This window comes from Marmota flaviventris, chromosome 11 (genome assembly GCF_047511675.1).
Source record: "Marmota flaviventris isolate mMarFla1 chromosome 11, mMarFla1.hap1, whole genome shotgun sequence".
In the NCBI taxonomy this organism is placed as follows: Eukaryota; Metazoa; Chordata; class Mammalia; order Rodentia; family Sciuridae; genus Marmota; species Marmota flaviventris.
This window is the reverse complement of record NC_092508.1, coordinates 75,936,316-75,960,125: the sequence shown is the minus strand read 5'-3', so window position 1 is coordinate 75,960,125 and position 23,810 is coordinate 75,936,316. Positions and strand designations below refer to the sequence as shown.

General features: G+C 33.3%; 1 protein-coding gene across 1 annotated transcript in view; it reads left to right on the top strand.

The window, feature by feature from the left end:
• Kcnj3 (potassium inwardly rectifying channel subfamily J member 3) overlaps positions 1-23,810 on the top strand; it is a 133,329-nt gene that overhangs the window by 10,657 nt on the left and 98,862 nt on the right. The window contains exon 2 of the mRNA XM_027938018.2: positions 512-728. Coding sequence (XP_027793819.1) covers positions 512-728 — 217 coding nt within the window. The remainder of the gene's footprint in view (positions 1-511; positions 729-23,810) is intronic.

Here is a 23,810-nt window from a genome sequence, read left to right as displayed (position 1 = left end):
CATTTGTTACTTTTCCAAAGTCCTAGAAAAATAAATTATTTTATTTTTCTTTTTAATATTTTGATAAATATCTTCTTATATGATGGTCAACCTTTTTTGGCTTTAAGTAACTACATGACAATTGCCTATTTATTTGCTTTATGAGGAAAGAATATTCTGGCATGCAATGAGTTATCACACAGTGCTTTGTGTCAAGCTGTAGCACGTGTATACTCACTTACACAGTTTGTGCTAACAGCCATTGTTGGACCAGGCATTTCTCCAAAGCTCATGAGTTAGGGAATGGTAATTATAGCAAGTTGTATATTATAAATAATGCATGTATGTTCCGCACGAGCTATGTGGGATTTCGGCCCATTTGCTAGAACATAGCTGCATAATGATTTGTTTGGATTTTGTTGCAGATGATTGATAGTGCAGAATGTTGGCAATGATGTAAATTACTGTTGGGCTGCCTTGAAAATTTCAGTACAAGTGGTGATTTCTTCTCTTTTTCTGTGTGCTTGTCTAGTCTCGACAGACACCTGAGGGTGAGTTCCTTCCCCTTGACCAACTTGAACTGGATGTAGGTTTTAGTACAGGGGCAGATCAACTTTTTCTTGTGTCCCCCCTCACAATTTGCCACGTGATCGATGCCAAAAGCCCCTTTTATGACCTATCCCAGCGAAGCATGCAAACTGAACAGTTCGAGATTGTCGTCATCCTAGAAGGCATTGTGGAAACAACTGGTGAGTAAAAACATAGATATGCCATCAAGTTTTTTTTTCCATAATTGCATTATATTATATGTACAATATCTGTAATAAATTGGTCTAAATGACTCGAGTTCACAATAATGAAAGTAATAACACGTCTCTTATATCTTTGTTAACACTAAATTGATATTACTTTGCAAATCCAGCTTTATTGTTTTGATGGTTACATGCCTGATATTAATACAGGAAAACTCACTGAAAAAAAAGGAACAAAGATGATGCCTTAGAAATGATTATGTTGTTCTGTTTTAATTATAAACTTGGATTTCCTATAATCATGATTTTTCGTATTTTTTATGATTTTCATATTTTCTAAACATTTAAGGTTAAAAAAACTCAAGGTAATTAGTAATAGCCTGAACCCAATGTGCATATTCTTCCCTTGAGGATGCTGATTTGGGGTGTCATTGATAGAGCTTCAATATCTATTATGTACAACCTCAGTGGAAAATTCCCTCTGTGTGTGTGTGTATGTATGTATGCACGAAAGCAGCATTTTAATTTCAAAGTGGGTCAATAGATTTCCTCAGCTGAACCTTGACTAGTTTTGTTTAAAAAAAGAGAGATTTTTTTTTCTTTTTCTGCTTCAGCATAGCTGTGTGCTGCACAGTATTCCTTAAGAGGCAAATACCATTGGAAGGCCCCAAATACTTAAAATTTGCTACTCTCTGAGGAGAGTCAGGTTGGCAAGGGAAAGAAACAATAAAAAGAAGTAGATTATTTGGGACCTCAATATTGCCTAGCTGGTTGGGAACCTGCTGAATACTTGAGACCAACAGTGGAACATCTGTATGTGTGTGTGTGTGTGTGTGTGTGTGTGTGTGTGTATGTGTACATGGATGTCTATTTTTCTTTAGGTAATTAAAAAAAGCAAGAAATATTTTAACTTTCGACTTTTAACTTTTTTCTTTCATTTAATCTTAAAATGCTATTATATATTAACTATAACAATATTGAACTTAACATTGACAGTAACATAAATTCAGTCTTTATACCAAAGTGTAAGATCTTTGATTACACATAGTTGCTTTTGTCTAAGGGGACAGCAAGCCATTGTAATTTTTCGCATCTATCATATAATGCCTATCAGAAATTTAAGGAAAATATTCAGTTTCTATGAACTTCTTTTCTTTCTCTTTAGAGAAGATAGCATAATTACTACCTCAACACTGTATCTTAAAAATTATTTTTGTAATAAATGCTTCAGTTTAAAAATTATGATTTTTACTCATAAAAAAGAAAATATTTACCTCATCAAACCATATTTGAAATTTGATATTTTTGTCCATTATTTGATGACTTAAGTCCCCATTGAATTCTCAACTAAAATTGAAATGATGTCATTGTACTTTTCTAAAATGTCATATATTAGTGAGCAATGAAATCAATTTATAAAGGTTCAGTCCAAGAAATACTTACATTTCACTGTAAATCTTATACATCTCATTTACCAAAGTAATAATGAATTATTAGAGCATAAGCAATACATGTAGGCATATTTCTTTATTCCTATAGTATGTGATTCTTATAGTTTTGAACTATTATTTAAATCACTGACATGAGTGAATATTTTGTTTGAATTGATAGCCTTGTGGTCCTGTATTAGATCAGTCATAATTATTCATTTATACATCCATTTATCTTTAAATACTGTCTTTATTAAGAGTGAAATCATTTGCATACAAAATCACAGTCTAAAGATAAAATATTCCTCAACCTTCCTTTGTGTTTGTTGACCTTGATGTGTTTGAAAAATTCAGGTCAGGTATTTTGTAGAACATTTCTATTTGGATAAGTCTGGGGTTTTCTTATTTATTAAGTCTTTTGATTTTTGGCTTCTACATGGGCACTTTGAGGGAATGCTGAAGCAGGCTCTATTGAAAAATTTTACCTATATTTCAGAGGATCATGATTAGTAAATAATGTCCTATATAAGTCCGTGAACAATTCTGTAACATCAATCATTCATTAGCACTATAGATTTTATTTTAACATTTTTTCCTTCTTGCTTTGTTTGTTTGTTTGTTTGTTTTAATGAACTGGCTGAGAATACTTTCAACATAAAATGTGAAAACTTAGCTGAAGACTGAATTTCTTATTTAGATATTACCTTTCATGGAGAAGAGATTATAGTCTATTTTCTTTTAACCTCTTAATTAAGCCTGTTTTCTAGATCTAATATAGCAAGACAAACAGAAAAAAACATTGCTCATAATTTATAGAATTTATTTGTTGGAAAATTTATCTGACATTTTGATTATGTATATGCCCTAACTAATTAAATTCCACACTGTTCAAACTCTGTAAAACCTGTCTGTTTCTAGCCATCCTTGAGTATGATAAAAATAACACTGACATTTTTATACCCATTTGATCATTTAAAATTTTATTGACATTTATTCAGATTCATCTTTAAAGATATTTTCTCCTTTATCCCTTCATTAAAAATAAAATTTACTTCCTCATCATATTTATTGCTTAGAATAAGACAGGAGTTTTTGAGTTTGTTTTAAGTCAGCAAGAATACCATTTTCTACCTCTGAAGTTCTTTGGTGTGGAGCCTTGTGAATAAACTTGTACTAGATGTAGCTTTCCATCCTATTAAGCATTGAAGTAGCAAGTTTTCAAGCATGTATTTATTCACCAGATAGGTATTTATTGAATGTATGCTGTGTGCTAGGATGTATTTGAGATGCTAAACATAGTGACTGAGACAACAGAATCCTTTTCCTCCTGGGTGTTATATTCTAATTGGAAGAGGTGGATCACAAAACACAAATAAATAAGCGAGATATTACCAGGTAATAATGTTTCAGGAATAAAGAACAAAGCAAGACAAGGTGGTAGGATGAAAAATGTATGCAGGCTACTTTAGGTTAATGGTCAGAGAAGACCTCACTGAGGAGGTGGTGTTTAAGCTGAGTCCAGCTCTCCAGAAGGATCACCTGGACTGGTTGGGGGCAGAATGCTGCAGGCACCGAGGAACAGCTGATGAGAGTGCCCCCATTTGGGAATAAGCCTGTTTTATTCCTGGAATCAAAAGACGGCGGAGGTGGTTGAAGCAGAGTGAACAGTGTGGAGAGTGAGGTGAGAAGCTGGAGAGGTGGAGGGGCCACCTCTGCACTAGAGATAATTTTATTGCACCATCAGGGACTTCATTAAAAAGCAGAGTAATAAGAATTTTAAACCATATGTAACACACACACACACACACACACACACACAAAACACTGTTGTTTCTACTGGGTTGCATGAAGTTTATTTGAAAATGAATAACCCTAGTGTCTTAGAAATACATACAAATGCATACAAAATTCAGACAGTCACCTCGTTCCTGTTAATCAAATTCTCCCTTCTGTTTACCCCTCCTTCCCTTCCCCTCATCCCAAGGCCATCCTCTGCTAAGAATCTTCTAATCTCATTTACTTATTGCTTCTTCCCATTCCTGTGGTCTCAGCAGGAGTGGTGGGGAGGCAGGTGAGAAATTAGAAGCTTTCTAATTTCCATGGAAGTTTCAGCTTCCAGTCTAGGACTTCTAATTATTACTTTCCTCATTTCCTTGCAAATACTCCTCAGTGATCAGAGTCAAGGATTTTTGCCCTCCTGGCTTCAAGTGAATTGGACTTTACTGCCCAAGATTTGTCTCTTATTCATCAATAACCACTACAGACCTTTTCCCATCCAGCAAATTCTTAAATGTTGGTTACCTCTAACTCTTGCTCCCTTTGCTTCTTCTCCCAGGAGAGAGAACACTGCTGGAGGCAAACAAAGCATTGCAGATTTGGCTCATTAGAACTGGATGCTTTCAAACTTCAATCTGGTTTCTGCTGCTATTTGGCAGTCTTTTTAATTGTCTTTTCTGTACTCTCAGGCTTTCTCCTCATGGGATCTATTTTAGACCTTTTCTCTCCCTCCATGTCCTCAGTTCCAGCTGTCCCATCCTTCCTTGACACATCATCTCTCCACCTATTCTATTAAAAACAATGTGATTTTCTGTTAAAAATTTCTGTACATTCCTTTACTGTCTTTATCCTCTTCTCATAGTTATGTCCTCTTTTTCTTCTGTGGTAACAGTAGAAGAAAGTATTTTACCACAAACCATATTCTTTATAAGTAGCTTTTTTCCCCCATAGCCTGTGGGCTTACATTTAGTTTTTACCATACTATAAATCTAACATCCCACTGACTGCTTTGTCTTTCAGTTTTCTCTAAAGGGGGAAATAAATCTTGTTATTTGTTCCATTTATATGTTGTTGTTTTTTTTTCTTTCTGGGATTTAGAAACAAAAGATTTTCCCTTTCTGCCTTTTTCCCCCCTCCTCCTCAAACTCCTCCCCTACCTCCTTCTATTTTCTATATGTTCCTTATATCCTGCATCATTGCCCCTTGCTACTCCTCTAGCCTGCATAGTCTTCATAGCTATCTGCCTTTGCCTCTTTTCTTTTCTAGTTTAGATTCTGATGTTTTTGGTGAATTCACAAAGTACTCACAAGTTCACCATTCCTCTATCTCCAGTTATGAAACCTACCTCCAATTACGATCTCATGTTTTTTATTCATTTCAGGCCATATTTTTCCACTTCAGTGTCACCATTTTAATTCTGAGTCCCCTTCTCCACAGACCCACCAATCATCTAATCCTCAAATTACATCTCTTTTGGAAGGTTTGCCTTTATTAATCATCGCTATTTTATCACTGCCAACACCTTTCCTTTTATATCCATCTAATTTATTCATTTGACAAATATCTGTTGAGCACATATTATGGCATAAGCACTGTTCTAGGCACTAGAAACACATTAATTAGCAAGACAAAATTTTTGCTCTGGAAGGCAATGATATTATGTGAGAAAACAGTAAAGAGAATGAAGTGCATCTTCTATAATGTTAGAAAGTGATAACATGTCGGTCGTGAAAAAATAAAGCAAGACTAGAAGGAATGGGAATGTAAGGAGGCCAGGGAAGCTGGTGAGGAAAAAGTGACAGTTGAGCCAAGTTAGTGTCTTGGGCAAAACAGATAGCTCAGAAGAGGGCATTCCAGGTGGAATTCCCAGCAGATGCTGATGTCCAAGGGGGTGGGGTAACTGTCTGCTCCTCCTCTTTGTGTTTTCTCTCCACTCCTCCTCTTTAAGCCACAGGAGGGTACTTCTCTGTTATTCAAACATGGATTTAGTACCTGTCAGATCTGTACTTATAAGTACATTGCTTACTATTGCCCAGTAAATTTGCTTGTAACTCTACTTTCATGACACTTTTGTGTTCCATCATCCCTAATGATTTATATCAAAGAAAGCTAGGCTGCCTTTCTTCCCGTAATGCTCATATACTGGCACTTGATTTTGCCTCCTATATCTGTGATCATGCCGTTTTTCACTGCCTATGAAGGCATTTCTGTCTTCTCTCCCATAACACAGGATCACCTGTGTGTTGAATCTTTCCTGCATACTTTTAATCCACAGTTTTTATTTAATAACACATGAAAATGAAAACTTCATATGGAAAGGCTATTGAACAAGTGCTCATTTTGGAAAAAAAGATACAAATATACAAAAAGTAAAAATGTACTCTTGATTTCATTTAGTGTCCTCTCAACCTATTGACAATTACCCTTTGAGCTGCCTGTATCAGATATGTTGTTACTGTGCTACATGTGCTCTTTTTTATAACTTGATTTATTGTAAAATCACTTGTTACTACCATTCATGTCAAATCAAAATTATACATCATTAGCTTTGATGACTTTTTATATGCTAATCTACGTGTCTATCTAAACTTTTTAGTACCTATCCCCTGGTTTGGGATCTTCAGGTGTGTTTGCATTTAATAAGGCAAATACTCTTACATTCCATAGTTTAAATTTATTTAGTACCAACTGTACTACTTTGGATAAATTCATAGAGATGGAGTTCCTAGGTAAAGGGATTATATAAATGTTTTAGTTTTCATTTTATTTGAGTTGATTTGGTATTTTACATTTTATAATTTGGTATTTTATTTTGCAATGCTGGGGATCTAACCTAGGGCCTCGTGCATGCTAAAAAAGTGCTCTGTCACTTAGCATATACTCAGACCAGTCTGCTAGTTTTTAATGCATATTTCAGGGTTGCTATTCAGAAAGTTAGGACCAGTTTACAGCTGTATATAAAGGTGCCTTGCCAAATTCTTGCCAAAACAAGTAGAATTTTAAAATTTTGTCATTATATTGTTACTTTTAATTAGTATTGAGGTTGCAATTGTTGATCTGCCTGTTGGCTATGTGTTCTATTTTTCAAATTGTCAGTTAATATTGGTCATTTGCAAATTGAAACTCTTTTTTTTATGCAGAAAGGTCTTGTATAATTCGGACACAACTATGCAAAATCATAACTCTGATAGTCTTTACCTTTTATCAATATATTCTTCATGTATATATATAAATTATTTTGTCATATGGATTTCATATGTGTTTTGTTACATCTTCAAAAAATTTTAATCTTGTAATTATGCTTAAGAACTTCGTTTTATGGCTATTTACTTTTATACCATAGATTCAAGAAAGTGGTAGATTCCAGCAAACATCTCTGTTTTGTTTTGTTTTCAATTGATTTTAATAGAACTGTTCTCACTTTAAAAACTTGCTTTATCAGTCATTGATTATTTTTTTTGTAGGAACTCAGTCAATCGATACTCTTGAAATTACCTATATTATCTTATATTCAAGATAGTACAGATTGCCTAAGGAGGAAGTCTACAGTCCAGAAGGAGAGACAAGAAGAGCTAAATTCAGTATTAGCATGGTCTGCTCAAATAAATGCCAATCAGAGTATATTTGGAGCCTAGAAGCATGGTCCCTGGATGGATTCTTAAGGGGGTCTGAGAAGGCCCTCTGGAGGACATGGCACAAGCTGAAACTGAATGAGAAGCAGAAGCTTCTCAGGAAACTGAGCTTTCTGGCCAGAGACAGCCAGGGCAGGCCCTGAGAATTCATTTTGTTAGGGACATCACCAATAATTTAGTATGCAGAGGTAAAAAGACGTGTAGGACCACTGTCTGGAGATGAGCCTAGAATTGTCCCTCGATGATAATTTGGGCCTAATTCTGCAAACAATAAAGCCCAGGAAGGCTTTAAGCCTGAGAATGCCACAGTGGTAATTGCATGATAGAAAGAGCCCTCTGGCAGCAGGCAGAGGATGGCTTGAGTGGGACTGAGCTCTGAGACGGCCAGTCATTAGGCCACTGCATCAGGTCCCACCAGAGGTAATTGAGTTCTGCGTGAAATTGTCTGGCTCAGACAACTACGTGACTGTCGAAAATAATGAAGAAGGCCCCTCATTTTAAAGTTGTTACTGTGATTAAGTGGAAATGGGGAAAAAGGGCCCTAGGGTCTTTCCTCCTGAAATTTCATTACTATTTAGAAGAATCCACGTCACCCAAAGAAATAAAAAGGAATTAATAAATGAATAAATAAATTTAGAATAATAAATAAAACAATACTAATAAGCCATTAACTCTTCTCCCTCAGGACTAGTGAAAAATAACTTATTTCAAAGGAATAGATCCAAGCAGTATCTGAACATTTGAACAATTAAGATGTTTCTATAATTTTCCTCTCTTAATGATTCTATAGTAGTTAGCTCTATTAATTAATCATTCCTCCTTAGTGATCCATCAAAAGACAGTGATCAGAAAACTGTCTCATGGTATGGTAGATGAGGTAACACTGCCCTGTCCATGTGTAATTTTGCATTGTTACTAATTGCAGTTTCTGAATCATTAGACTGTGAATTGATCAACCCATCTCCAGGACCTAAATCAGGTGTTTCTCTGTCTAGTTTCCCTGTTCCTTTGAAGACTGCTGTTACCTTTTGCAGTAATTGCTGGTGTTTATTAGAAGACTATTACCTGATCAGGTAAAAGTCAGTGTTATATGAATCCGTATAGATGGCATGTCTGAAAATAAGCAATCCCTAGCAACTTCCATTATATTTCTTACGTTTGTTAAATACCTATTGGTTTCTTCATTATGATTTTTTTTCTCTTTTACAGACACTTTATAAATAATTCACTAAGTAAAAACAAAATTGATGTTTTGGGAATCTGGATCCTTTTTAAATCTAAAGCAACTTTTTATGAGTCATTTCTAAGTAAAATTTTACTTTATCATCTTTTGATTATTGAAGAAAATTTTCAGCTTTTAAAACATTAGTATCCAATTACTGAGCACCAGGTGACCAACTATCCTGGTTTGCCTAAAACTGAAAGGTTTTGTGTGATGTGGGAATTTTAGTGATGAATCTAGAATGTTTGGAGGAAGCCAAGATGGCAAGGAGGAGTCACCCTACTTAGTAGCTGAGGATTGTTAGCTTAACCTTCTTAATTGGAAGCTTCAATTTAATTGAGGTTTGCTTTACTGAAAATGGAATACATTTTTTAACACTGATGTTTGTTTATCCTCTTCCATTTTCTCACTCTACTTTTGTCATTACTGCAGTCTCAAAAAGACATTAAAAACATATAGACATAAGGTAGTTTTTTTTTTTCATTGCTATCTTTTAGTATAATTTAATTAATATGATCCTAAGCACCTTAGGGGATAGTGTCTTGTTCCTTGTGCAAGAGACTGGTGTGGGTAAATTACTGGAGGTAAGGTGTTTGGGGTGGAGTCTACTGTACATTTTTTACAGTTTTGCCTAAGGCTGATAGGAATTAAAGAAGTTAGCAACTTTTATAGATAATCTTGTTGATTATTAAGTGTAAGCACTGAGGAATTGTAAAGGGTGAGACACAGTTTTGGTTAAGACATGGCATAATACAGTGACTAAGAACTTCATGATTTAGAATTTAACTAATTTTCTTTTCTTTCTTTTTTTTTTCCTCCTTTGGTACTGGGGAATTGAACTTAGGGCAATTTAATAACTGAGCCATATCCCCAGCCCTATTTATTTTTCATCTGGAGACAGAGTCTCCTAAGTTGCTTAGGGCCATGCTAAGTTGCTGAAGCTGACTTTGAATTTATGATTCCTCTTCCTCAATCTCCCGAGTTGCTGAGATTACAAGCATATACCACCTTGTCCAGCTTAGACATTAACTAATTTTCTGAGTTTTTCAAGGTCAGATGTTAGGACCATCAGAATCTCATGGGATTGATAAAATGCTGACTTCAGGGCCCTCACTTAGACTTACAGGGTTAAAATATCTAGGATTTGTGGTTCAGGAAATTTGCATTCTTAATCATATGGATGATTCTTATTAAAAGACTTGAAGTATGAGAATGTCTTTACTTTGCATCTGTGAAAGCCACTAATATTTATTGAATTAACTACTTGACTGTGGAGTATCTTGACCTAACTTTTCACAATAGCACATGGTAAAACTGAAAGAGAACATAGCTCTTTAAACTTGTGAAGTGTTCAGAGACAAGAAGCTGTATGTTGATTCAGACTGTGCTGATCAATGTAGCCAAATGCAAATTAATGTGGGTAGAAAACAGTGGAAACCAGGAGTATGAATTAAAATGCATTGCTATTCATCATCATAACCAAGAACAAGATGTGTTATGTATTATGGAACATTGTGTGAAGATGTAATATAAATGCCAAACAACGATGTTAGTGTTACTTGCTGATGGAGAATCATTGCACATTCATTAGACCCAGGACACTGTGTGCAGCTATTTACCGTTTCATAGGAGGGAATATCATTATGCTTATGGCAAAGTTCAAAAAGGTGATTTTCATAAGTTTATACTAAGACAAATGCTGACTATTAGTTATTAAAGCTAAAGCATTAGGCCTTTCTTCTTTTGGAGAAAATATTGTAGCTATAACAGAGATTAAGTAGAAATAGGCTTTTAATAGCTCTGATAATGAGTGGGTAAAATTTAAGATCCAGAAAGAGTGAGTTCAACTTGACAAATAAGGATTCTAGGTCCAATTTGCCTCACTATGATTAGTTTTTACTTTGTTATTTCTGTGCCCCAGGCTTTATCTGCAAAAGAGCTAAGATCATTGACCTATTCAGCTCATAGCAGTGACCTTAGCAGTGAAATTCAAGTGGGAAATCATTACTGCTGTCTTGTTGCTGCTGTTGAAAATAAATGTTGAATGAAATGAAGAAACATGAAATTATTTTATAAACTGTGGCATCTTAGTATTTATTAATAATAGTGGTGGAGTGGCAACAGAACATGGAAAAGGTCCCCTCATGTAACAAGATGGGGAGGAAAAAAAGTAGAAAAATCAATTCTTTGTTGTCTGAAGGATGACTTATCTTTGGAGCATAATTTTAATTGTGTTGATTTTACATGGGTTTTATTTGCTTAACCTTTTAGACCTAAAATATACTTAAATGCCTGGAGTCCCTTGAGTTCTCATCCATTCCTGTTGCCTGTCTCAGAGAAGAGCTATGTTTAGACCATTTCAGGGATGATAAGATCTGAAAGGCTTTGGAGAAAGAGCATCTTAGTCTCCCTTAAATTATTGTCAAGAAATTTTCCATATGTCTCCAAATTAGTTTTTAATATAACATAAGCCCTTTATTTTATTTTTTTAATTTTATTTTCATGTTAGATTTCTTGTCATTTAAGCTGGAAAATGTTCTATTGGTTTCAGAAGTCATCTTTTTTCACCTGTAGTGTCACCCTTCCCATTTTGATACAGGAAAAATCTTGTTCCTTGGAACCAAAGCTTTCTCCCCAGTACACACAGGTATCTGAGGATAAGTGTGGGGCCATCATGTGCTGAGGTGGTTTGGACCTCATGCATGTTGAACACATGTGTCATCTTGTGGAGAGGCTTTCGGCAGTTTTTTTTTTTTTTAAGGACTTTTTCTGAGAGTTTGCTTTCTGACTCATGTTCCTGATTCAGCAGTTCCCCAGAAATGGCTTCAATCCTTCTGTATTTGGCAGCACTACTTAGAGAATGTAGAAGGAAAATGATGCAGCCTCTTTGAGTTTGTGTCTATATTTATTTAGATTAGCATTATCAGATCCAAAAATATTTTAACATATGTTATCTGGATTTTTTCTATTTTTGCTTTGCTATACATTTTTCCTCCAGTGGCCTTATTCAAATATAATTTAGTACCTTCCATTTTAATTTTTGTGCATTACATGCAAAGATTTGTTAAACATATATGGCTTAACCTATGCATTTAGTTAAGATTTTAATATTTCATAGCCTATAAATTTAGAATAGTAGGGCTTCACAGTAGTTCAGCTGTCTTAAGTATTTAAGGCCAACTTGCTGAAGTGGAGGACAAACTTTGATTTCAAACATTTTATGTCTTATACTGTCCAGTGTACTACTGATCTTACAGTCTTAATTCAATCATTGAATATTCTTAAATTCAATCTAACAAGATGAATTTAACTTATTTTAAAATGTGTTTAAACAAATGTCCAGTATACTACTGATCTAAAGATCTTAATTCAATTATTGAATATTCTTTAAATTCAATCTAACAAGATGAATTTAACTTATTTTAAAATGTGTTTAAACATAAATGTGTCAAAACATGACTCAGAGAAGAGATGTAAGCTTTACAAAGGCTCTCCTACATCCCATGTTCTGCTAGACCAGGGGTACAGAAAGCAGTTTAAACATTGTAACTTATTTATCTGCCCAATATGAGGTCTTCCCTAGCCTGGGTATAAGCTTGGTGAACTCTTAACATGCTGGTTTTACCTTTCAGAAAGCATGTTTCTTACTTTGCTTAACACTGGAAGGCAATGGAACCAGTACAAGTTGAGAGGAAGAAATGAAAAGTTATTTATGATTTCTGCATCTTTGCCGTCACCTTATTAGATAGTTGAATTTGAGTGATAGAATTATAAAGATAAAAATGCATCTCAGGGATAATCTAGTTAAAATTTCCCATTTTAGAGAAATGGAAACTATGATTCAATGAGATAAAACAATTTTCCTATTTTCTCAGAACCCACTGGTAGAATAATCTGGAAGATGTTTTTTGTGCTATCAATCTTACTCCAGCTTTGATCTCATTAGCAATAAAGTTTCACCTATTTAAATGTATTTCTTGCTTCCCTACTTTAAAATAATTTACAATGGCATGAAAATTATATTTTGTTAAGGCATGTCAAATGGTCTTATCTATTTCTTAAGTCTAAATTATAGATCCAATTAACTAGTTATCTAGCTGAGTTGAAAGGAAAGCAGTCCATAGATTTATGCCTTAAAATAGTGCCGATTGTGAGTACTGCAAAGTCTTTTCTCAGTAATGTCAACAATACTAAAGGTGGAAGATACCAAGATATCCATTTTTTAATAAGTATATATCCCCCAGATATCAAGATCTTTTTCAGGCATCACGAATATTAAAGTCCAAGGGTAGCATGAGGAATAATAAAGTCCAAGGGTCGCAGCCAGCAGAACTCCTAACCCTGTGAGAGAGGAGGGCAGCCAAGAATAGTTTAAAGGAGGAAAGTACCATGCTGTGGGGGGCTTGTGTGAAGGAATTGGGAAGGACATGTGAAAGGTGGCCAGGCAAAGAAGGGTGTGAGGAGTATGATGAAAAGAATGACAGAGGTATATGACCTCAGTTGAATGGAAAAGGGAAAACTTGCTATGTTTAAGTTACATAATGGCATTCATTTGGCTAAAGGCAGAGAGTTTGCCCGTGAAATAATGGGAAAGAAGAGTTCAGGAGATGGTAATAAAAAGTAAAGGTTGGAAAACATGCCAGATTCAAGTCCTACATGTGTTTGCACTTAATTGCAACAAGTAAGAAGGACACAGTTAACTTTTTTTTTTTTTAATAATTCTTTCTAGTTGTCAATGAACCTTCATCTATCTATCTATCTATCTATCTATCTATCTATCTATCTATCGCAAACATACTGGGCAAGTTCTCTACCTCTGAGCTCCAAACCCACCCCACAGTTAACATTTAAAATGAAGATTGATATGAGCACAATTTCAGTTGAAAAATCAATCAGCTGTCTGACTTTGGAGAAAATATCCAATGGGGCAGAACTAGATGTGTAAGCCAGGTAGAGTATAGTGGTAGTAATTTCGATGAATGGTGTTTACCTATTGCTGGTGGAACAGCAATGGTGGAAGTTTAAAGAAGCTTTCATTTGGGCTAAGATATCAGAGAAGATATTTTGGCAGCTTGAAGTACATAACATTTCTTGTTGCCCCTGATGAAGTTCAGTGTCTGAAGATGGAGAAGTCAATTAAGATGGGGAAACTGGGCTGGCTTGGAGGTGTGAAAAGGTAGAGGACACAAAGCAGAAGTTTCTAAATTCTCATTAGGGCTAGAGAGGTATGAATGGAATAAGGCTAGAAGGTAAGGTGGGAAAGGGGCTGGGAGAAGGAAAGGATAGCTCAGTGTGCCACGACTTCAACTCATTAGCCAAAAAAGCCATCATAGGTGTTGAAACAGGACAGGTTTGTGATCAGATTTGTATAAGATCACTAAATAATTATGAATGAGATAAATAATATTCAAATATTTAAAATTTCCTTTTTCATTCCTAAATGTTCTCTGTTGATTTTGTCCCTTCTGAGAGGATAAATGCCTTAATTTGAATTCATTTAACTTTTGAAAAATGTTTTGCATCAATGGACGAAGTAAATTTTATAAATCAAATGAGACATGCTCTGTACTTCAATAAAATAAATGGTCTTAAATTACTAATTTTAAATGAAACATTGTTAGACTTTATTCTTTTTAAGTTTAAATATTTAGAGTGAGTTTGTATTAAAGCATGATTTTAAAATATCCACTCTACAGAGGTATGAAAGGTAAAAGTTTCAAATCATAATTTGAATTAAAAATATTTTTGAAGAAAAAAATCTGCAAAAGTACTTGAATTTACTCAATTATTTCTTCTCTTTATACAATTACATAGTATAAAATTAAGTTCTAGAGGAAACTTTTGAATCATGCCCCATTTGTCTTACAAAATTCTTTAAGAAATAAAATTATGGCTCTGTGAAGAAAATAAAATCTCAAAAATCTGATATATATGAAATTAGAAAATTATATGAATGTTTAGTACAAAGACAAGTGATAAATTTTATGGTTATAGAGATTAGTATATTAATGACAGTGATCATTATTAATATTATTAATAAGATAGCAGGATTATCTGAAACTAAAAATGTCACTTATGTGTGTATGAGTGTGTATGAGTATGTGCCTCTGGCTTTTTGATGTACAAATTTAAGATTAACCATGCACCATTATCACCATTATCATAATCATTATCATTATCATTATTTGTGCTATTACAAGAATAATGTAGTTCAGGAAGCACTGACTGTGGATAAATTCTACCTTAATATTGAAAAAAATGCGTCTCCAATTGATTTAGGAAAGAAGATGTGCAAATAATTCCATTTTTCTTACAGCTCCAGAACTTTCTTTTGCTGTGTCACTAGCATCAGGGTAGGTTGTTCCCGCTCAGACAGTGATTTTTACTCTGCAAGCAGAAGTGAGAACAGAGCATAATCTGGTGAAGAATGATTTTCCTAGTATACTTTATTTCCTGGAATGGTGCCAGCCATCAAGTGTCATAGGAATATTTTATTGCTTTTTAACCTTAACTTTGCCATGCCCCAATATAATGTGATTTCAGTTTGGAAAATAAAATATCTAATTGGCAAAAGTAAATTCTATATTGTAGCTACATTATACTTGGCACATTTTCTTTTTAATTATTTATAAGTAAAATGCTGTATTTTATTGTTAATATACATGTGTATCTTTGATACAGACCTGAGACAGGAAAAAATGTTTGAACTGTAGAATTTTTAGTGACTTATCTGGGTTTTTAATGGTACACTTGGGAGATTCTTCTGCTGCTTAATGTTACATGTTTCAAAAATAATTTTCTTAGAAATTCAGAAAATCTCCTTCAAGAAATACAACTTTGTTGACATAATGTCAGACACAGCCTTTTGGAGTTTTTGAAAGTAAAATCTTTCAAATTTGTTTTGATCACATTTACCGTTTGTCATTTTCTAGTCAGACAATGAATATTTTTTTCTGGTTTGCATTTTGTTTTTGTTTTATTTGTTTTTTTACTCCTCCAAAATTCTCTTTTGGAGACTACACTCTACTTTTTGTATCTTGTATTTTCTAACCTTTATTCTCCACCAGATGTCTGGATGTTTGGAGAGAATCTTTTCTTTGAAATTTGCCTTTTTTGAAAAACAGTAATAATATCTCTTCATCTATAACTCCAAGTGCTGTCTTGAAAACTAAAAGAGATTGAAGTAGAGAATGTGAGTTGCAGGATTGAAGTCCTACATAGAAAAAAGTTTTCAAGCTCAGTGAATGTCCCTGTGTCGTCTTCACATTTTGCTCCCAGTTGCCACCTACTTAGATACATGAACATTCCCAGTTCCACTTCCAGTGTTTTTCCTTAGAAATATTTGATACTTTTCCCTTATCAAACTTTATTTTTCTACTTCTTGACAATACTTTTAGCTTCCCATTTTTATTAACATTTATGGTGCAACCTAGACCTCCATTAACCTGAAAATTATTTTAGTTTATGGAAATAGCATGAATTAAATTTATTCAGAAGCTCTAATTTTTAGTGTACACAGAATATAATATGTGGTTTTACATAGTGTCTCATGTTAAAAGTTTGCTCAGAATTTGAATTTCTGGAGTCTGGAGGTTATACATGGTGTTAACTTTTTATAAACATATTTAGAGTACTTCTGACTTGCATGGTCAGCAGATATGGTAGATGAATATTGGGTTACAGTACAGTTCTAACTGGTCATGCTGTTTCTGCCAAGACAAATAATATTCTCAAATAATATTTTTCTATATTTACAATGTATGTATAATATTGCATGTCCTAGTTTGGGCTGAGTGAAGAGAAGTTAATATTTTATAAAATTATTAAGAGCAATAATAATATTCTGAAAATATATTGATTATGAGGAATTGAAAATGACTTAAATATTGCTGTTTATATTACTCTCATCTTAGTATTTATGTCATTGCTCAATTGTGTTTATTCAACATTTCTTTTTCTGGTTATATCAAAATTTCAATAGTATTTTAGGGTCATAATGTGTATATGTTTAGTAGGTTAGCCCTTGGTTATTCATGGTGACCTCCTTATGTTTTAATAACAGTATAAATGTAGCCAGTAAAACTACTCATACCCTTGGCATTATTTTTTATTTATGGGAATAACCTTGTCATGTATTTTTGTGATACATTGCCCCAATGTTCTGATGCTGAGTAGCCTTGTAAATGTCTGATTTACTTTGTAATCTTCATATATTTGAAAGGGGAATATCTAAAGGATCATATATTCTCAAAGCTTTTATGATGTTAGAATAAATGACATATGAGTATACTCCAGGTTTGATATCACTTTGGGAGAATTTATGTCATTGATTCCTGGAATCATTGGACCAAATCGATCACCACTAGTGAAAAGGTTTAATATTCACTGAGTTGTTTGAATTTCCTGAAGTACAGTATGGTACATGTTAATTCAGTGGACTCAGTTTAAAGTATATCAGATTGTTAGAAGAGGTGTGCTGTTGTATTTGAGAAAATCACACATGCTTTGGTTATAGATATGGGCCATGGAATCAGATTGCTTATTTTTTGTCTCTGCCATGTATTATTTGCCCGATTCTGGGCAAGTTGATTACCTTCCCTTTGTCTTGGTATTCTCATATGAGGTAGAAATTATACCTATTTCCATTTCCCTTTAGAGGGTAGAGAAGGATGAAATTAATAGTGTTAAAATGAGATTTTATAGTTAATATGCTTAGCACATTATCTGCAGCTTAAGGAGCATCCAGTAAAAGTATTAATAGTTGTGATTGTTATTAAATTCATTATTATTATAAGATTTTTCAGTTTAAATCATTTCTGAGGAGTAACAATAGCTTTAATATCTATAATTTTCTTAGACTAATTAACTTCTTATAAAGGATGGAATTTGTGTGAAATATCAATAAATTTACAACATCTTATTAATGTTACAAAAAATGAAGGATTTTTAGTTTCAGCATGTTTTTAATTGACCAAAGTTTAGTATGACCAAAATAAATTTAAAATTGGATTGATTTATGCCATGTTGTGAGAATTACACCATATATATATATATATACACACACACACACACACACACACATATATGTAAATATTATGATTAGCTTTGCCAACCAATAATCATAAAAGAATTTCACCTATACTTTAACTTAAATGCTATTAAAGTCATAAAATGGTAAGAGCTGTTTAAGTCTTCTCTTAAACTGATTTAATCATGTCATTTAATTATGTTCCTTTGAACTGTGCTATCATCTTGAGTATAAGTCTTCATAATATTTTTTTAGATCTCGTGTTATTAACAACAGTGTAACTTCTCATTGACTCAGGCTTTTCTTTTTTCATTTTTGATACAAAGATTATTTTAGGGTATTTTGCAATAGCCTACTTATTATGTAAACCAGCACCAGTAAAACAGTAATATTGGCTTATATTGTCTGTCAAAAAAATTTAATTATCATGACTTCTTGTCATCAGTGAGAAGCAAAGACTGAGGACTAGAGACTGCACATCTAAAGCAACTCTATAAATCAGTTTTTAAAAACAGAACAATAATTTTAAATCAGAATAATCTTTCATCAGAATCTTTAATTTGTTCTTGCAATATTGTCTTCTAAAATTGTATGAACTAGGAAGGCAGTTTTGTTACAAATTGTTGAAAATCCAAGCAACTGTGACATCAGCAGCTAGGGGTTTATTTTTCATTTGTAATGAGATATTCAGAAGCAGGCAATCAGGCTGGTCCTGCTGCTTAAAGATGTCCTCAAATGGCCAGACTCCCTCCTGACTTCACTGTCTTTAATGTTTGCTTTTCTTACTTGGGATCTTAAGATGGTTGCTGCACCTTGAGACATCATTTAAGAATTATAAGGAGAAAAATGGGACAAAAGAAAGGTCAACAGTGCTTTCTCCTACAGATACCATCATTTTATTCAGCAAAGAACAATTCCTAGGAAATTCTGCCTCCATTGCATTGGTCATAACTGCCTCCTCCCACCACCTGGTTCCAACTGTTAGACTTTTACAAATTGAGTATTTATAGCTGTGCACATTTCCTTGGACTAAATAAGGGTTGTGTTAGTGAGGAATGATGGGCTATGGGAAGAAATAATCTCAGAATAAAAGGGAATATTTTTCAGTCAAGTTTTAAAGTTATGTTAAAGCAATATAATGAGAATATTTTTATATGCAATTTTCCAGCTTAATCATTTAAAAATGCAAATAATAAAATAGAAGAGTTTATATTTTTCCTGCAAAAACTAATTTAAGTAGGAAAAATTATTAGTTGAAGACTATTATCCTATTAAGTGACTGAGTGGTAAATGCTCTTTAATATGAAATAAGGCTGAGGTATAAGGAAAAAGATAGAGCATCAGCTTTTTTTTTTTTTTTTAGTAATCCATGAATTTTGAATATATAAACATTAAAGCCCGTATGCAGTACTATAGGATATGAAATTTTATTGTATAATTGAATGCACATTTATACAAGGAAGTTTTTTTTCCCTACACATTTAGTAGGAATCTCATCACAAATTAAAAATGTACTTAGAGTAGATTGTATTTATCTATAATGTATTTTTAATTCATATACTCCAATAACCCACAGTTATACCATTTGAAGTACAATGCAGTAAGCCTGCCAAAAATTTAGAAATATTAAAAAGCAATTTTAAAGTAGTTAATATTTAAAATATGATGTATAAAAGTAATCTATCACATTTTTATAAAAGAAGTAAGAATATAACTTATTTAAATTCTATAGTGTGAATTATATAATAATAAGAGTATATGGGATAAAAACATACTGTTTCAAGAGAGGTATAACTAAATATCCCTGAGAGTTTGATGTCAAGGTTGCCTCTTCAAGTGTAGTGTCATTTTACTAGAATTTTAAACGGTAAATAGAATTTTAGGTAGCACCAAAAGTAAAAGCTTGGTGGAGTGATACAGTATGGTATTATTTGGGTAATGATATTTGCCCCTCTGCATGGGACACAAAATAAGAAAAGGGGTTCCCAGATCATACATATAGTCAAGTAGCTTTTTTGAGATTAACATAATTGTGAATAGTTTTGAAAGATGAAGTTTATATGATGAAATTTTTTGTTAAAATTACCAGCTTCTTTGTACTATTTGCCAAAGTATCTATGATACTTCATTGTGAAAATGGAAAGTTAGTTAATTCAAGGAAAACTTCATTCCTAAAATTCAGGTGTTATATACATATTTGAGTTGTTCTGAAATAAGCCAGATCACTTATTTGACCTATCTTTAATGTATGTAACTAGTGCTTTTTGTTTATGAGATGGTGATGGTATCTATGTATTACTGTCTTATATGTTTGTTGTCTTATGAAATTACCTCTTCAAACTGAACATATTTTGCTCTGGGGAAAAATATCATAAAACAGTTTTCTCTGTTAATAGTTTTTCAAATTTTTAAATAATTTTATTTTATTTTTAGTGGAGGGAATTACTGGGTTCTCATATACATAACATTTTATGACCAGGTGAATTTGTCAAGCTGAAAATGCTAACTCTTTATGTAGTAAAAAGTTGTCACAATGATCTACTGATACATACTGCTAGTAGAGCAACAATGTATCCATTGTATTGCATCCAAATGCACTAAAATGTAATACATTAAAACACATCTTTTATCTACTTAAAATGCCCTCATGAGTTAGGCAATATTTCTTCCTGTAGAAGAGGAAATAGTTTGAGAGTAACTGGCCTTTTATATGTCACAGTCTCAATTTTAAACTTCACCTATGTGAGATAAGTAAAGAAACCTCCTTATTGAGTTAGAAAGTGCTGGTAATGCAAGGATTTAAATTTTCTTTTCATAAAATTGTTTGTAAAGGTATAGATTAGGAGGAAGTCAGTTTCGCACCTTTTGATTCTGCATATCTGTGCATTTTTTATGTCCTGTTTATCCCAGGACAACCTTTTCTTTTCTTTCTTTTTTTTTTCAAGAAATTTGCCTTTATTTTCTAATTAGAATAACATGTATGGCTCTTTCTATTTCTCCTCCCTTTCTTTTCTTCAAGGCATTCCATGATTTTCTTCCCTGTTGGTGTTTGAGTAAATTAAAGACAATTGCAGACTTCAGTGAATTCTATTGTAACACAAAAACATCTTACAGGGTTATATTTTGGAATAAGATTCAAAAGATTTGTGGCTTCGATCAGGTTTTTTTTTTTTTTTTCTTTGTATCTTCACTTGACTTGAAGTTTTGCATGGACAAAATGCCATGCTGGCAACCCAAGTAGCTCATTAACTGTTCATTCTGCTTTCTTTGCATTGTTTCACTAACTGCCTATCAAAATTCAACGTGTAGCTTGGGCCTGTAGAAAATAATGTAGCAAGAAATCATTCAAAAGCACGTATTGTTTACAGATCATTCGAAAGTACTAGGGATTAATCAGTGATGGAAAGCACAAAAACACATTTTAGTTTTTATGAGTGATTTATTTTAAAAGCTGAAAATAAATCAAATGTTTAGTGCATTTCTAGGAAACGCAACACTGAAAAAAGGAAGTAAATAATTTGCTTAGTGATTTTTGATTAACCTATAAATAACTATACATATTTTTTTTCAAAATTTAATTTTCTTTTACAAACTTGGAGATTAAACCAGACATGTAACCTATGGGAAGAATGCATTTTGGGTGTTAAAGTAGATTCTATCTCTAGCATATTCTCTTTTATGGCAAAATTTTTCAGTTTTTTGTTTGAATCAACTTAACCCTTGTTCTCAAGTGACTGCTTTTTTCTTCTACTCTATATGAATTATAAATTCAAATTTACAAATGATAGATTTCTAACCCCTTTAAAATTTATTTCCAATGTTTTGCTTTTCATTGAGAAATTATTATTTAAAATTAATAGTGAATGGTCAGCTTTGTTTCCATTTTGCCTTGAAGAATAAATACATGTCTTCCTAGGAAGACTAAGTATAATATAAATTTGATTAAATATTTTCATCAATTTTAAATTGAGGCCTGCTTTGGGGAAGAATAAGAAGCCTGAGTCAGAGATATCCACCTGCATTGTTTCAAATGAATGAATGTAATAAAAACTTCTCTAAAAAATTCTTTGACTTGAATTTTAAGGTTGAAGCTCCAAAACTGAGATCATTAGATGACCTGTTCCTCATATCATGATGATGCAGGAGTTTTAAAAAGATGGAAAAACTGGATCAGCGAAATTAACCTCCCATGGTCCATCTCTATTTGGAAGGATATTGCTAAGGATTATTATTCTATAAGTAGAATATATTTGCCTGCTGTAGAATTTGCTGTCCTGAAACTTCTCCATCCCTATCCCTATCCTTCATAAAAGATTGAAGAGGAGAAAGCCTGGTTAGAGTTCCCAGGAAAATCTGAGATGTGATTGTCCCTGTTGGGGTTTGGTATTCACAAGTAAATATAGACACTGTTAGGAGAAGACCCAAGTTTGTGGGACATGAAAATTATGCAAAATAGAGGAACCTTTTTATATTACTTTTTGATATTATATTATCTTTTATATTACTTTTTCAAATTTCATAAACTTTAACTGTGTAAACATATTTCTAAGGCCCTTGTCAGGAATTTGAAAAGGTCTTATGCAAGAGAATCTGAAGTTCAGACTTTTTAAATTTCGTGATAAATCAATTTGTAGAGTAAACTAATATTTGTTTCCTACTTACTGAATTCAAAAGCTGGGAAACTGGAAGATGCCTGAGAACGATATCTTAGGTTGCCAAATTCTAACTGCATACTTGCAGAAGTAGCTGGGTTTTACTGTCCTGAGGGGAATCTGGTCCAAAAGGGCTGGTTGCTGGAGGGGAGAACACTCTAACATTAAGAAAATCTGTAATAATTCTCCAAAATCAGAAGACGTCTTTATAATTACAGCTTTCTTGCCTTTACCTCCTTTAAAAAATCAATTTGTAAAGTATTAACTGTAAGTAACTATGAGGCATCTCAAAAATGCACAAAACAAAAACACCAACTACTACCTAAGTGTCATATAACATTACCAGCATCTGGTGATTAATAGGGCGTAGAGCAAGCGAACCAGTCTGTGTCCAATAAAATAGAATTTAGAGGTGCTAGTGTTATACCCTTCTACCATCTATTCTCACTCCTATTGCCCTTTCCAATTTTTCAAGAGCTGGCAGATGGAAAGGGGATAAAGGAGGAGATGGAATGAAATATTAGACCACCTGTCCCTGCTAGTATAGAATACATAATTTGAATTTAAGATTCATGTTTGATTTTAGAAAAGCCTGAACCATTTTGTAGTAAAAGTGAGTTGTTATTATCACTAATGGGATTGTTTCATATCTTAATATTATCTGAAAGATTGAAACATCAGAGGATTGAATATTGAAGATCCAACTCAGAGAAATGAAAAAAAAAAAAAAAAAAAACAAACCAAAACAAAACAGAAGGAAGCCATTTTTTTTTTCCTTTCTATATCAAGTTCAGGCTGCTCAATGGACAAGGTCCATTTATGTTCAATCAAGTAATAGCAATGAATTTAGCTAGCTGGACTTTACATTCCCCTTGTGGGCCTGTTTCCAGGTCACTGGAGTAAATATCTTAATCTGTGTTCTTGTTAACATAAGCCACCTGAGGTAAGGCAATCAGCCTTTCAGGGCAAGAATACATTTAATTATGTGGCACCTTTTCTCTAAATATGAAGGGAAACTCCAGGAAGATCCTACGTTATTTTGTTTTTATCTTATATTTTAGTCTGTTTTCTGTTGCCCACACAGAATACCACAGACTGGGTAGTTTAGAAAAAATAGAAATTTATTTGGCCCATGGTTTCGTAGTCTGGGAAACCTGAGTATGGGGATAGTATCTAGTGAGAGTCTTGTCCTAGTGTGGTGGGAAAATAAGTAAGCCTATGTGATACAGAGATGGGGCTGAACTTACAGCAAACCCAGTCTTGTGGTGATTAACTGGCTTGTGGAATAAAGACACTAATCCACTCTTGAGGGCAGAGCTTGCTCTTAACCAATTTTGGT